The 15972-nt window shown below is 38.5% G+C and overlaps 1 protein-coding gene across 3 annotated transcripts in view; it reads left to right on the top strand.

Moving 5' to 3' along the window:
• LOC124283619 (synaptotagmin-7-like) overlaps positions 1-15972 on the top strand; it is a 482711-nt gene that overhangs the window by 312725 nt on the left and 154014 nt on the right. The window contains exon 1 of one of the 3 annotated variants that reach the window (XM_046719607.1): positions 10915-10991. The exons of the other annotated variants lie outside the window; for them this stretch is intronic. Within the exon in view, the coding sequence (XP_046575563.1) occupies positions 10973-10991 (19 nt within the window). The 5' untranslated portion in view covers positions 10915-10972. Of the gene's footprint in view, positions 1-10914; positions 10992-15972 lie in introns of those variants that run through there. 3 annotated transcript variants of the gene reach the window in all.

The following is a 15972-nucleotide window of genomic DNA, read 5'->3' as shown; positions in this document are numbered from 1 at the left end:
AACATGGATGATTTGCATCCATTCCAGGCTCTTCATCTTTCACTCACTCACTCGTCATCATGTATAATTATTGGTAATAAGGCAGTTCCTATTCCATTCTAAATAGACGACAAATGAAAATAATGATGTCTAACATTAAGAAGGTGAAAGCGGAAACAAGAATAGTCTTAAACCAATGAAGAAATCCCCCCAATGTAGAATTTGTACACATTCACCGAATGTGTGAATGTAAACAAAATTTTATATCATAAATATCTGTCCGATAATGGGAACTATTTGTTATTACTAATTAATAATTCCTGACTATGTATGTCTTTGTCCTCAGCGATAATATTTCAAGTGACAATGTTTAGTTGTTCAACATAATCATTAGACTAAGTGCATAACAAGCTTGAGATTCACAAAACCGCATGGGAAATGTCTTGCGACAGGTGTATTTGGGAGAGCAGACCCACGACGGACAGAGAACAGCTGTTTCCTTCTGTTCAGTTATAAAGACTAAAATAAGTACTGTAAATCATGAAATCAATGCGAGAGTCAGTTACTCATATTAATACAGTTACAGGGGCACAGGTGGCTCAGTTATTTTGGAAGCCTCAATTCAGTGAACAGAGTTACCTCCCCTGGACACACCAGAAGCCTGTGTTTGTGTTTGAGTCACTGTTCGTCTGATAATGTTCCTAGGTATGTCAGCACCATACCCGTGTTTGCAGCCTTCACAGGCATCACTTGAGTCTTTCAGTCCACATCAAGCCCACACATCACGATATATCACTCACTCACTCACTCACTCACTCACTCACTCACTCACTCTCTCCTCCTCCTCTCACTCACTCACTCACTCACTCACTCCTCCACTCACTCTCCTACCCACCCACTTCACTCACCCAGTTCCAACTGTCACACCAGTATATAATTGGATGATTACTCTCACTCACTCACTCACTCACTCACTCACTCACTCACTCACTCCTCACTCACTCACTCACTCACTCACTCCTCACTCCCACTCCTGCACCACTCCTCACTCACTCCTCACTCACTCACTCACCCACTCACTCAATACCCAACCAGTTCCATCTGTACACACCAGTATATAATTGGATGATTACTCACTCACTCACTCACTCAAGAGGGCAGTGAGGTAGCCTCGTGGTTAAAGTGTTCGCTCATCATGCCAAAGACTTGGGTTTGATTCCCCACATGGGTACAATGTGTGAAGCCCATTTCTGGTGTTCCCCACTGTGATATTGCTGGAAAATTGCTAAAAGCGGCATAAAACTAAACTCACTCACTCACTATTACACAATTTAACCAAGCACCTATGACAGTTGCTATCAGTGTATAACAGTGTCTTTGTTCTTGGTAACTTGTCAAATAATCTTATGATTACAAGCAAGACTCTGCCCACCAACGTACTGAACATGTGCAGAACAGTTGCAGTGAATACATAACACTGCTCATTAACATTCGGAACCTTGACAGTCTTCGCCATTAACCTGAATTCATGGAGTTAAGATCCATGTCAAGCAGATAATGCTATGTTTGTTGTGATATTATTCAGTTGGACTGCTATCTACACATACCTCGGCCTCCATAGAAGTTTAAGTCTTCTGTTTTGATGTTGGTGTTGCTGATTAGCTTTTAAAGTTCCAAAGTAGGTCTGCTGACTTTAATTTGTTGATGCACTTTAGATCAGGATCAAAACTCACAATAATTTTGAAAGGCATGAAAAGTCAATAGATTGAAACAGTAACAATTTGGAACTCTTCTAAGTATGAAGGTTCTAGCAAGTGATTGAAACAGTAACAATTTGGAACTCTTCTAAGTATGAAGGTTCTAGCAAGTGATTGAAACTGTAACAATTTGGAACTCTTCTAAGTGTGAAGGTTCTACCAATTGATGGAACTCTTCTAAGTGTGAAGGTTCTAGCAAGTGATTGAAACTGTAACAATTTGGAACTCTTCTAAGTGTGAAGGTTCTACCAATTGATGGAACTCTTCTAAGTATGAAGGTTCTAGCAAGTGATTGAAACAGTAACAATTTGGAACTCTTCTAAGTATGAAGGTTCTAGCAAGTGATTGAAACAGTAACAATTTGGAACTCTTCTAAGTATGAAGGTTCTAGCAAGTGATTGAAACAGTAACATTTTGGAACTCTTCTAAGTATGAAGGTTCTAGCAAGTGATTGAAACAGTAACAATTTGGAACTCTTCTAAGTGTGAAGGTTAATAACAAGTGTTGAGAATGGTTCCCTTTCACAAGATGCGTGGCAGATAATGCATTAATGAAAATCATCAATATCAATTGATGTGGAATATGATTGACTTGTATTCCCATGTGCACCGAAAGGCTGGAGCCATTAAGCAAACATTGCCCCTACGGTAATCCCATCACACAGAGGTACCATGCGGCTGTACACCCACGATGATGTTGGCAGAACGACTTCACGACTGTTGCCTGTGTCCACTCTTTGTACTTCTCTTATCAGATCTGTGCACTAAATTAAGGTTTATTGACAAAATTCAAATCATCTCTCTAAAATGGACTTTGATTGGATGTTTAGTTGATCCATACTGAATAGAAATAATGTGTTTGTTTGACAAGGATGTTCTGAAAGACAGCAGAAAGGACAAGGGTGTTAACAGTGATCATTCATCTTGGAGGAATCTGAATATGCCATCGTCAAACCTGTTTTATATGTTTGTCTTTGGTTAGAGATTTTAGAGATTTTGTGGTAGTTTTTTAATTATGAGTGGGTTTTTTCCTAAAGAATTCATGGTGATGGCGATGGCTTTATATGCACTGCCGAGAACAAGGGAGGGAGGGAGTGTAGGGGACAGAGACAACCCCTGCAGAGAACAGGTGCAAGTGAACTGTACATCTGTATATGATCACACCTTGTCATTAAATACACTTGTATAATCTGACTGATATTATTAAACCTGTAATTTCTAATTGTCAACAATATGCCATCTTAAACTGGCTAGATTGGTCAGAAATAGGCATAACTTCCACCTATGTATATTTTTTAAACTTCTTTATGAAATTTTTGGCTGCCTTGCTAAATTAACAAGAGGTTTAGGGTCTTGCCTTTGAAAGAAATACTATCGCAAGTAAATGCAATTATGTTTGAAATTTGTGAATAATACTTCATCTTTTTAAATGTGTCTTATATGTTTGAAGTTGAAGTTGAATACATGCTGCTGTTACTATATAGAGAATCTCACCCGAGTGTCTTTTGATATCAATATATCACCACGGGTCGATAAAGTTACAAATATCTGAGGCTTGCAGAGGATATTTTTACTTTATCAATGAGTGTTGATACATTTGATATCAGAGGACATGAGGGTGAGATTTTATTTATCATTAAATATCACTCTTCATTAGTTTTCATTAGTTTTCAATGAAAAATGTACATCTCTGAACATACTGCCATTAGACTTACAGTGCAGCCATGTCATAGCATAGCATAGATGTCATCAAGTTCATGACATCATATCATTGTGACATCATCAAGTTCATGACATCATAGCATTGTCAGGGCATTGTACAAAATCTACTGTTAAAACCATATCTCCTAGGAGATATCGTATAATCTCACACAAGCAATATCTCCTGTGGAACACAGTTTTGGATGATAAATCTTGATGTTCAAATTTCGATGTTTTCTGAATTGCTTTGATTTTCAGTCATAACAATTCTAGTCATTGTTTTGGCAAGAAATCACTGTATCATCAATCTCAGGTAGTCTGTTGTCTTCACTCATGCAGAACAACATTTTTATATCCCACCTGTAGTCTTTGTTCTGAAAGAAATCATGTCCTAACTGCCACGGATGTTAATTGTCATGAACAATGGGGTAGCCTAGTGGTGAAAGCAATCGCTTGTCACACCAAGATCCGGGTTCGATTCCCCACATGGATACAATCTGTGAAGTCCATTTCCGGTGTCCCCCAGCTGTGATATTGCTAGAACATTGCAATGAATGAATGAATGAATGAATGAATGAATGTCAATGAACTTGCAGGTATACGTGGCTTTATGTAATGAATAAATACAATATTATGAATATATTATGAATTGTACACATAATCCAGAACAATCCTACCATTAAGTCAGAGAGACAGAATTACACCTTGGCGTTCAATGTTTGATACCTCATCATGATGTGCAGTAGGAATCAGTTGTTATTGAAGTGTAAATGAACATAAAACTGAAGTCAATTCATCATGGTCACACATGACTCCCTGCAATTCCCTTGTCTCATATTAAACACAAAAACAGCCCCGTCAAAGGACAATCCATCAGGGTCAGATTGCTTAATTAATTCATATCAGTATGTAACCTGGGAGAGATGGCAAATTGGAAATTGTTTGCATTGACGCCAATTTTGGTAATGTTCGTGGAATCAATAATGAAATAAACGTTTGAAGATAGCGGAGAAACAAGAGCTTATCTTGTATCTGGGCTCTGAAGTTTGGAGTGGGACTTTGGCTGAAGGGACAATCTGGTCAGATGAATGTAATCGGGAACCGAAGATATTGGCGTGGATCTGGATTATGTGCAATCGGCATGATGTGATATTGCTGTCATCGTTGGCTCCTTTTCTGAAATGTACAAAGGTATGCTGATGTTGTTGATTTCAACACTGTGTCATGGTTATAAGCGTATATATCGATTTGACGTACACGTTTGCTGGAAAGGAAGAATACTCTTCTATGTATTTTTAAGAGATGGTTATGATCAATCATATCAATGTTTAATGAATGTGTGATAGCTGAACTGGCAATCAATATAATTAATGACTTGGTAATTAGTTATTTAGTGACTTGTTCTCTTGAGTAAGTTTTGACTTAACAGATTGTGCATCCTCTTTTACTTGATTTTAAGATACATGTACAAGGGTGAAAATCCCAGATGCACCTGGATTACTAGTCTTGGTCTGTATGACTCAAACTAACAAATGTCTTTCTTTGTCAGTAGTGGTGGAGTAGCCTAGTGGTTAAAGTGTTCGCTCATCAGATCAAAGACCTGGGTTCCATTCTCCACATGGTTACAATGTGTGAAGCCCATTCTGGTGTCTCCTGCTGTGATATTGCTGGAATATTGCTAAAAGTGGCGTAAAACTAAACTCACTCACTTTGTCACCTTGACCTTTCTCCTATGTTATATGACGTGAGTGATATGATAAAAATACTGTTGACAACAGCATCAAACGTTTACATACCGTATCTATATTCAGTCACTGACATTTTGGATGAAACAAGGAAATGAATGCAAAGATAGTACTATTCAGTGTAAAACAAAGAAATTACTGTGAAACAATAGGTTTTAGAACGGATAAACTCACCAGTGACTGTTGCCTATACATTCGAGCTGCAATTAATCCACTATAAGGTGAATACTGTACGCATGAATACTTGGTAACAAATTTAATAACAAGTCTGTGGTTGATGTATTATTGATTATATTCAGTGATACAATAACAAAATAAGTTATTTGACATCTTTTGACCATGTTGACAGTTTTAATTTATCATGGCAATGACCAGTGACCGCTTACAGTCAAACTAGATACATAAGACTGCTGACTATTATCATGCCTCGCTTGGACATTTTCCATTTTAAACATTATTGATGGTATTTTAATTTACGGTACAAAACTTCAAAGTTCAAAGAACAGGGTAATTTCATACCAGTGGAGTATATTTGCTTGGATACAATAATCTTTTATTTCAGGGGTTCAGCAGTTAACTAATTTCATACAGAAAACGCTTTCCTCGTGTCTGCAAGTTAGTATTAAACATTTGTTGATGCATCTGTGTGTAGTTTGTAGCTGACGTGAACCAGTTTTAGCGAACACTTTGTTTGAAAAAAAAACATTCGAATGTCAGTTGTCACCAAAAAAAATAGTTGATCTTGCAGTAAATCAATCCTGTTAGAGGTCGTGCGAAATTGATCCCAAACTTGCAACATTTTGCCCCATTTTTGTTTTGTGTGATGTTTTTAGGAGCAAAAATGATGGTGTTGATGCTGCCTTCCAAAATGGCTGCCCTCATCCGAGGGGAATACAGTGATTGGGCCTTCAAGAATGGTATCGATGACATCAATATATGAAGTCTTGTGTATAATAGTAGCTTCTGATTTACTTTCTGGGATGTTAATTGAAATGTAATACCTGATTGATCTCAAATACATTGCCAGACTTAGGACTTTACCCCCTCACCCCAGGCGACCAGTGCTGGAGACATGGCGTAGACAAGCCATCAACAAGGGGGAATTGCATGAAGCTTTTAGTTATGGGAGACTGACCAGCATTGGTAAATGTTGCCTCAAAGAGAGAAAAACTCTCAAGTGAGATAATTGGGAAACCATATGCTTGAACTCTAGTCTGAGGCAACGTTAAATTGATGAGCTCTCATCCTGAAGAACTTTAGAATCAGTTAGAAGATGCTGTTCTGTATTTTAAGAAATATGTGTTTGTAACTTTGTGTGACATTCATCAAAGTTCGGATTTTTCTCTGTAGAGGTGAGGTGAAATTGGGTTTTATGTCGTGCTTGAGAATATTTCGCTCATATGACGATGTGCATGCGTGTGTATGTGTATGTGCCCTTGTACTAGCCCAGACTGAAGCTGGTTTTATAGTGCTAGCCCACTGAGATACCATGCCGCAGTGAAGCATGAATACCCCACTCAGACACATTATACTGACTCCGAACCGACCAGTCTTGTTGTACCCATTAATGCCGAGCACCAGGCAGGGACCAACAAGTACCATATTTTAACGTCTTTTGGTATGACGCGATTCGGGGATTGAACCCGTGACCTTCCGCTCTCCTGGCGGACGCTCTAACCACTACACCACGGAGGCGGTCTCTTCTCTGTAGATGTAGTCCAAGTCAGTTAATATTGTTTCAAGCATCATCAGCTGTCATAGGATAGAAGATTCAGAGTCTGAAGCTGGGGTAGAGATGGACTTTATTCATTTAGGGCTATGTGTTACGGAAGGGGCTGGGCAGAAGAGAAACTGTGTTCAGATACTGAAACAGACAACATCAGCAGCATTGAGTATGATTGAAATGGGTAGCAGAAGATTGATTGATTGATTGTTGTTTAACGCCGCACCCAGCAATATTCCAGCTATATGGCAGTTTGTAAATAATACAGTCTGGACCACACAATCCAGTGATCAACAGCATGAGCACCGTTCTACTCAATTGGGATATGATGGCATGTGTCAACCAAGTCAGCGAGCCTGACCACCCGATCCCGTTAGTTGCCTCTTATGAAAAGCATGGGTTACTGAAGACCAATTCTAAATCATTATGTGTGAATGCACATAGAGAGCGTCAAAGACCTGCAAAGGCCAATTCTAACCCGTATCTTCATGGGTTGGTATCAGAAGAAGCAGTACTGCATATCTGTGTTAGGATTGAGCTGAAGTGGGAGATAAGGGCCTGATGTGATCGCGAGTGATTCTGGTGTAGTTGGACGTGAAGGAGGTTTGTAGAGGAAGGGAGATCTCCACATCACTGTGAGCTGATTGAACAAAAGCAGATGAGGTGGAAAAGAAGAGGATGTAGCCTTAGGTGTTGATGTGATGGAGCAGATGTTGCAGCTGTAGGTGGGAGTCTGGGACATGGGGTTTGTTATCTGAATCTTCACCATTGGAACTTTCCTGTGGTCAAGTTTATGTCAAGGGGTGGGGCAGGGTAGGGCAGGTCTAGGGCAAGGTGAGGGCACCCTGTGAGTGAGTACAGATCATTTCAGGGCAGGTTGTACAGTAGATTGGCGGGCGGGCGGGGCAGGGCAGGATTGGGTGGGGCAAGGTGAGGGCACCCTGTGAGTGAGTACAGACCAATTCAGGGCAGGTTGTATAGTAGATTTGGGGCGGGGTGGGGCAGGGCAGGGCAGGGCAGGGTGGGGCAGGACTGGGTGGGGCAAGGTGATGGCACCCTGTGAGTGGGTACAGATCAATTCAGGGCAGCATCCAGGTCTTAGTTGTCTTTAAGTTGATAGCTTGCGAAAGGCCAGTGACCTCAGTGTGATTAATGTGTCAGTATCATTATCAGACGGTGTTCCCTAATGCCTTCTTATATAATCTATCCAATTTGACTTTCTCAGCTGTGTGGTCATATGTTCTCTGGTGTATTAATGTTGCTGTGGCCATTGACGTATCTACGAACTAGCTGTGTCTTTTATATAATCATGGATGACAAGAATCAATAGGTATTGATGTACAGGGGAAGGGCAGTCTCATTAACATCAGACCTTGGTGCTCTCTCCGCTGCACAAGGTTCTTAAGACATCCTATTTCAGTTCACATTAGAACAACCTTACATTCAGACTTTGAGAGCGTGTTTACAAGATTGCCAACGACAAAGTCTGAATTTGATTTCTTCACAGGCAACCTTGAAAAAGTTTCAGCTTGGGATGAGAGTTATATACAGGGTAGTATGAATGGTTTGAAACATTGGACTCTTTCAATCAACTGTAAATCTACTGCCATTCAGTGTCTGTCATCAATACAAACATTCCAGAATGTTTTTTTGTTCAGTTATCAAATTTTGAATTCAGAACCTTGATAAATATTTGACAAATAATCAAACACAGCTTTGTTTAGATTTGTAAATCTCGATTTTGAACTTAGTGCCAGAAAACTTGATAATGTTGCTAGGTTGCTTACAGAGACTTTAATGACAACTTCCCAGTCAAAGGTCGCAAAAAAAGCATTCTGACCCACTCACCCAACCAGTCCCTCCCCCCACACACCATCCATCCATCCTTCCACCTCCCACGACACATCCCCATCCATCCATCCATCCATCCATCCATCCATCCATCCATCCATCCATCCACACATCCATTCCATCCATCCATCCACATCCATCCATCCATCCATCCATCCACACATCCATCCATCCACCATCCATCCATCCATCCATCCATCCCATCCATCCATCCACCTCCCCCACCATCCATCCATCAATATATCCATCCCACCACACATCCATCCATCCACCCACCCACACATCTACAAAGCTTTAAATCAAGGTATGATGTGTTGATGTAATGTTAAGGCTGGTCTAAACATGATCTCATCCCAGATTGCGGAGACCAATTTCAGCATGAGCATTGTTTGTATAACAGTGCCCAAACAATGTCCGCCATCACCAACATATGCCCAAATCTAAGATCGATGCCCAAATTACCCAGAAGCTGCATGACCCCATCCTCTGCCTAAATAATTCACATGTTTTACGGCTTCCCAACTAGGAATCACTCAATCAAGAACCATCAATAGAGGATACACACCTTAATAAACACAAGCTATCCTCCCACTGACCATCATTGCAATGTTTTCTATCAGGTTCAGACACTATAATGTGGTTTTTAGATGTGTTGTCATGGCAATAAGAGTTTGGTTCCTGTATTATTCATAACAATGGTCAGTCATTGTTTTTAAAGGTAACACTCACGAGGTCATTTAGACACCACCTATCAAGGTGTTGAAGCTATATCAATGTAGGACCCTGTACTTTTAAGGCAGGGTTTCTGTGCTATTTGATATGTTGGTATATCCATTCTTCACTGCAATCTTAAAGTCACTGAACAGAATTTGTGTTCCTTATGCTAAAAAAGTTCACATCCATAAACGTTCCCCTTTTGTTGCAATCTTAGTTGAACCAACCTTAAGTATGAAGCAAATCCCCATAATTACTACAGAATATATTTATTATGAATGTTGAAAGCAATTATAAAAGGAATTTTTTGGCTTGTTGGCCGCTTTTAGGCAATAAATATAAAATTTCAAAACTAATTACCCAGGTTATATTGTAAAACTAGATATTTTAAATATACATGTACATTAAATGATTTCAGCTTTGGATTATTTTCTTTTCAAAATGACTTTACAAATTTCATAACGGTAGTGACACAATTTCAGGAAATTTCTAATAAAAAGGGTAAAATATGATAAATGAAATGTTGTTAAGCTTGCATAATATATGTTTTGTATAGTCAGAATGCTACAAACATAATAAGCAACATTTCAAAGTAAAACAAGCAAACACAATTTACAATTTTTGCCTACATGAAATATGCACAAATTTTGAGAATGACATATATATATAACATTTCATATATATTTAAAAACTGACTTCAATACTTTTTGGAGATAAAAACATTAAGGCCAGTGTGTATACTGTGTTAATCGTTGTAGTGTAAAGAATTTATGCACATCTTTCTTTTTATTTATTCGTCTGTGAATACTTCAAATTTAATATCTTTACTACTTATTCATTTATGAGGCCAGACCAATTTTATTTCTTGTTTTACAGATCCACCAGTTGTATTTTTGAAAGAATAAGAAAAAAAATTAAAATTGATTTTCCGCACTGAAAAAATAAGATCCTAATGTTGATGTGATATAAGCGAATTACCCTTGAAGTTAGTGTGAAACTTAAACTCATTGTACATTGAATGTATCTGTACTGCACGATCTGTTATCAGGCAATCAAGAAACAACAGCTTAATTGTGGGTGTGCTCTAATTTTGTTGCTGTTTATAGAAACATAAGTGCAAAATAAACAGCTTGGTTAACCCATCAAATGTCATATAATCATTTGCGATAAATCATGTACACAAATCACAGAGAGTTTTGATAGACTCACATCAAAACATTTACTTTAGATGTCACTCACAAGCATTTGCTGTTCAATAACATTTACATTAATTAAACCTTGCTGGAGTACCATCTGAGAGCTGTGACTAAACGGTTATGCTTCAGTGGTTCCATTGTGGAGCCCGAATACCTGCTATTTCAGTGATAATTTTTATCTGTGGTATTGAGGTGTTGTGGTGTTAAGGTACGCTTGGCTTGCTCTGTTGTACCGGGCTGTGAGCACGACGAGCTGTTGCTGTTCAGCACAGACCTGTTGACATGCGAAGTGTGCTGGATATATACCATGTATGAGGGAAATCTGTGTAAGTTGCATCGAAATTGACATGAAATTGACGTGAAATTGACAATGTGCATCTGAATGATGGTGAATGATGGACTGTTGATTTGTTCAGATGAAGGAATACATTGAATAATCCTTATTTAGACCAACAAATGCTTCTACCGGTGAATCATATGTAGGTTGTGTTTTGATGTTTATTTATACATGGGGTTGAAGGACCTGTTCTCGAGTTGTAGTCTGGCTGCAGCTTTGCTGGTTAAATATTGATTTATAGATCAATCAAATGGCTTATATGTTTAACAGACATGTATGTTGAATCATAGTGACCGCACTGTGTATCAAATATCTCATGTGACAGCACCGTGTATCAAATATCTCTTGTGACAGCACTATGTATCAAATATCTCATGTGACAGCACTGTGTATCAAATATCTCATGTGACAGAACTGTGTATCAAATATGTCATGTGACAGCACTATGTATCAAATATCTCATGTGACAGCACTATGTATCAAATATCTCATGTGACAGCACTCTGTATCAAATATCTCACATGACAGCACTCTGTATCAAATATCTCATGTGACAGCACTATGTATCAAATATCTCATGTGACAGCACTCTGGTATCAAATATCTCAAGTGACAGGGTAGCCTAGTGGTTAAAGCGCAAATATCTCATGTGACAGCACTCTGTATCAAATATCTCATGTGACAAAACTGTGTATCAAACATCTCATGTGAAGCACCCGGTTGTGTTCAAATATTTCCCATGGGCACAATGTGTTAAGCCCATTTCTGGAACTGTCAATATATAAAGGTGTGATATTGCTGGAATATTTATCAAATATCTCATGTGTGTAAAACTAAACACAGTCAGTCAGTGATAGCACTCTGGATCAAACATCTCATGTGACAGAACTATGTATCAAATATCTCATGTGACAGCACTATGTATCAAATATCTCCTGTGACAGCACTAAGTATCAAATATCTCATGTCACAGAACTGTGTATCAAATATCTCATTTGTTTAACAGATATTCTGAACAAGAGTGACAGAACTGTGTTTCAAATATCTCACGTGACAGAACTATGTATCAAATATCTCATGTGACAGCACTATGTATCAAATATCTCATGTGACAGCACTATGTATTAAATATCTCATGTGACAGAACTGTGTATCAAATATCTCATGTGACAGCACTGTGTATCAAATATGTCATATGTTTAACAGACATTCCGAACCAGATTGACAGCACTACTTATCAAAAAGGTACAATGTACAGTAGAATACTTTTATAACGAACAAGGATATAATGAACTGACGGCTATAGCGAACTGTTTTAAAAGTCCCGAATAAACCTTATATTATCATATAAAAAAGTGAATAGCGAACTACGGATATAACAAACTAATTTCAGTGGTCCCTTGAGTTCGTTATAAAGGTATTTTACTGTATAAACCTCATTTCTACGTCCCTTGATGAAGTATGTCTACAATATTGCTAAAATTATCATAAAATCATTCTCAATAAACAACTGAATAAACTAGTAGATATTTACATTCATGAAGTGAGATATTCTACAGCTTCCTCAACTGGCAAGACATAACAGCGAACATTCAGTTTTCAAATAGGTATTTTCATTCTTAATGAGTGAAGACAGATAACCATTATAATTTGCAAAAACTCCCTGCCAAGATAAGCTCAAAATAGTCACTCCAGCTATTACAGTGTTCCCTATAGACATCCGAAGAAAAACACAAGAGTTAGTTATTCACAACCCATACACCTCGTACCACCAGTCTGTGCCACCAGGCAGTACATCGGCATCACCAGAAAACCAAATTACCCAGTCGATGTCCACAGGGTTGAAGTTCAACAGAGGTACAATTTCCTGGTACAGAGACTTCGGCTAATGGCACCAACGGCCCAATGATGCTGACATTGCAATGACCATGACTGCTAATTTAATGAAGTGTTGACATCTCGTAAAGTTAATGAAAGAACAACATACAATTCTTATGCAAATTTGGAAAGACAAACCCTCTGTTGGATTTTGATCTTGGAAGCGCCGTGAGTCGTGGGGACGTCCCAGCCAACAGTGTTCTACTTACTACTGAATGATGGGCAGATCAGAAGGCAGAAGAATTGTGAAATTTCATCTGCCTTGGGATATTGGGACTCGTATTTTCATTGCATCTCTTTGTCACTTTGTTTGCCGAATTTTATTTGGTCTTAATGTGTGACTTGAAATCTGATTGGTCTGTGTACTCGTCAGATAATGACCAGTACTGAAGTCATGTTGAGGATTATCTGGACCGGCTCAGAGGATCATATTCACCCACAATTCTGCAGCAAATGTCAGCATAAATTCTCAGTTTTGAAATAAAACTTTCAGGTGGCAATGTAATTCTTCATATAACTAATAAATATTTCAATGGCATTGTAGAGATAACCTGTATTTAACAGATAACAAGACAAATGTACATGAAAAGGGTTTAATACTTAATTTTATTGCTTAATTACATGCTATCTCAAAATAACTCTGAAGTTAAGAAAGTATGATTTCTGAAAAGAATCTATTTTATAACAAGATAGCAAGTTTTTCCCAGTATGTCTGGGGCACTTGGTAAGGATTCTAGATAAATCCATGATTATAGTTTAAAGAGTATCTTGATAAATGCTATTTGTTTGACAACATCTCCAAACAATCATTCCCAGTCAGTTAATCCATTCAGTTTCAGAATATCACTGAGAAAGTTGAGAACAGTTTGTTTTGTTTTCTACGGATACTGTACATGTACGTGTTTATGATGATTGTGATCCTTATTTTCATTATCAGCAAGATGAATATCCGTGTCAGAACTGATCTTCAGCAACCAATGCTTACCATAAGCGACAACTACAATGATCGAGTGGCCAGGCTTGTTGAATTGGTGAACACATGTCATCGTATCCCAATTGCATAGATTGATGCTCATGCTGTTGATCACTGGATTATCTAGTCCAGATGCGATTATTTATAGGCTGCTGCCATATAGCTCGGATATTGGTGACTGTCACTTTAAAAAATATATCATAAGTGAATCAATGCATTGCAAGAATTCTCTGTTTCCGAGTTCAATTTGGAAAACAGGTTCAAACCCAAGTTTCTGATCCATATCTTGTAGTATCATCATACTACTTATGGTTTCACAAAGGTAAATATTAAGAGCTGCAACATTTCAGGATTTCCTCTCAAGGATATCCTGTAACATAGCTGAAATATTGTTCAGCAACATTCCTGCTACCTCAATTGTCCTGTACCAAGCAGTGTTTCATTGTGAAAAGAGAATTGTGTCGCTGTGTTTGCTTATCAAGACTTCAATGTCCAGGTTGGTTGAACTTTATCGAATCTATTTCTTGAGTATATCCACTGTAACATTGTGAAAAGAGAATTGTGTCGCTGTGTTTGCTTATCAAGACTTCAATGTCCAGGTTGGTTGAACTTTATCAAATCTTCCTGAGTATATCCACTGTAACATTGTGAAAAGTCATGTGAAACCCAACTCGGCCTCCTGTTGAGAAGTTGCTTTCCTCAAGACTGATGATCAGTTATAACCAGCCATGATGTGTCTGCAAGAAATGTCAGATGGATCCATTCCTGGTGCTAGTTCAAGTGTGTTCAGTGCCTTGCCGACATTTATCTGTGTCAATCTTATAATGGCAAGAAAGGACTGTCCTCCGCGATGTACAATGTTCGATATATTTTCAAGAAGATACCTCATTAGCACTTTTTTGTGCAGCTCTTTCTGAATATGTGACAGTTCAGTAGTGATATTAAGCAAATATGATTTATTAACAGTAGCAAGGGAATTGAATTAATGTAATTCATGTCAAGTAGGTAATGAATTAGTTCTATATGTAGGACCTCCAAATTGTATCTTTCTTTTGAGTTTTGTGTCAACGCGTGGTTATACGTCGACTGGGGAATTAGCTCATAATTAAGATAAAATGTGCCTTGATGAAGACGAAGGCATAGTTGAGTTCAAACTTCTTTAGTACATGACAAACAAATACACAAGACATGAGCGAGGTGAGCGGAGTACCTGCTCAACCCCAGGGCGTTTCCTACGAGCGGCATTATCCTGCTCGTGGTCGTCCCAACAGACAGTCCAAATACCGAACTCGTACTCCTTCACTGTCTAGATGTGAGCATACTAAGTATATATACAGTTTTTGACAACAATGGACAGGCGACGACTCATCAATGGACAGACAGAAAAACAATAGCACTTCCTTGACCAGTTGATGTGATGGCAGACACGGCCAAGGGGGATTACCGATGAAGGTTATAAATGTCTTATACAATAATTAATGGGCTGACGAGTCAATTTACAATGCGGTAGTGATAAGGATGTACAGTAGTGATTAAAAATACAGCTTAGCGTCATATATATATTACAATAAAGTCTCACATGTCTTGAGTACATAGTTTTGGACTTTTTAAATATTTGGACGATGGCTGTCCTGAATTAGTCCCTATAACACTTGGATGAGTCAGTCATGAAGGGTTGTAATTTGATGTTAAGAGTTATGTCCCGTTGGGAACACCTGGATTTGACACCTGGTTCAGTCTAATTATATTTTAGTTTTGCTTTTGCTATGTACTCATCATGCTGAAGTGGGAAACATCTGTGACCTGTATCACTTCCCAATGTCTTCCCAATAGCTGACACAAACCAGTATATAATTGGATGATCACTCACTCACTCACTCACTCACTCACTCACTCACTCACTCACTCACTCACTCACTCACTCACTCACTCACTCACTCACTCACTCACCATTCACTCAAGAGGGCAGTGAGGTAGCCTCATGGTTAAAGTGTTAGCTCATCATGCCAAAGACTTGGGTTCGATCCCCCACATGGGTACAATGTGTGAAGCCCATTTCTGTTGTTCCCCACTGTGATATTGCTGGAAAATTGCTAAAAGCGGCATAAACCTAAACTCA

Source organism: Haliotis rubra, unplaced genomic scaffold (genome assembly GCF_003918875.1).
Source record: "Haliotis rubra isolate DU_JTF1 unplaced genomic scaffold, ASM391887v1 Scf319, whole genome shotgun sequence".
Taxonomy (NCBI): Eukaryota; Metazoa; Mollusca; class Gastropoda; order Lepetellida; family Haliotidae; genus Haliotis; species Haliotis rubra.
The sequence above is the reverse complement of the archived record's forward strand: the minus strand, read 5'-3'. Positions and strand labels throughout refer to the sequence as shown.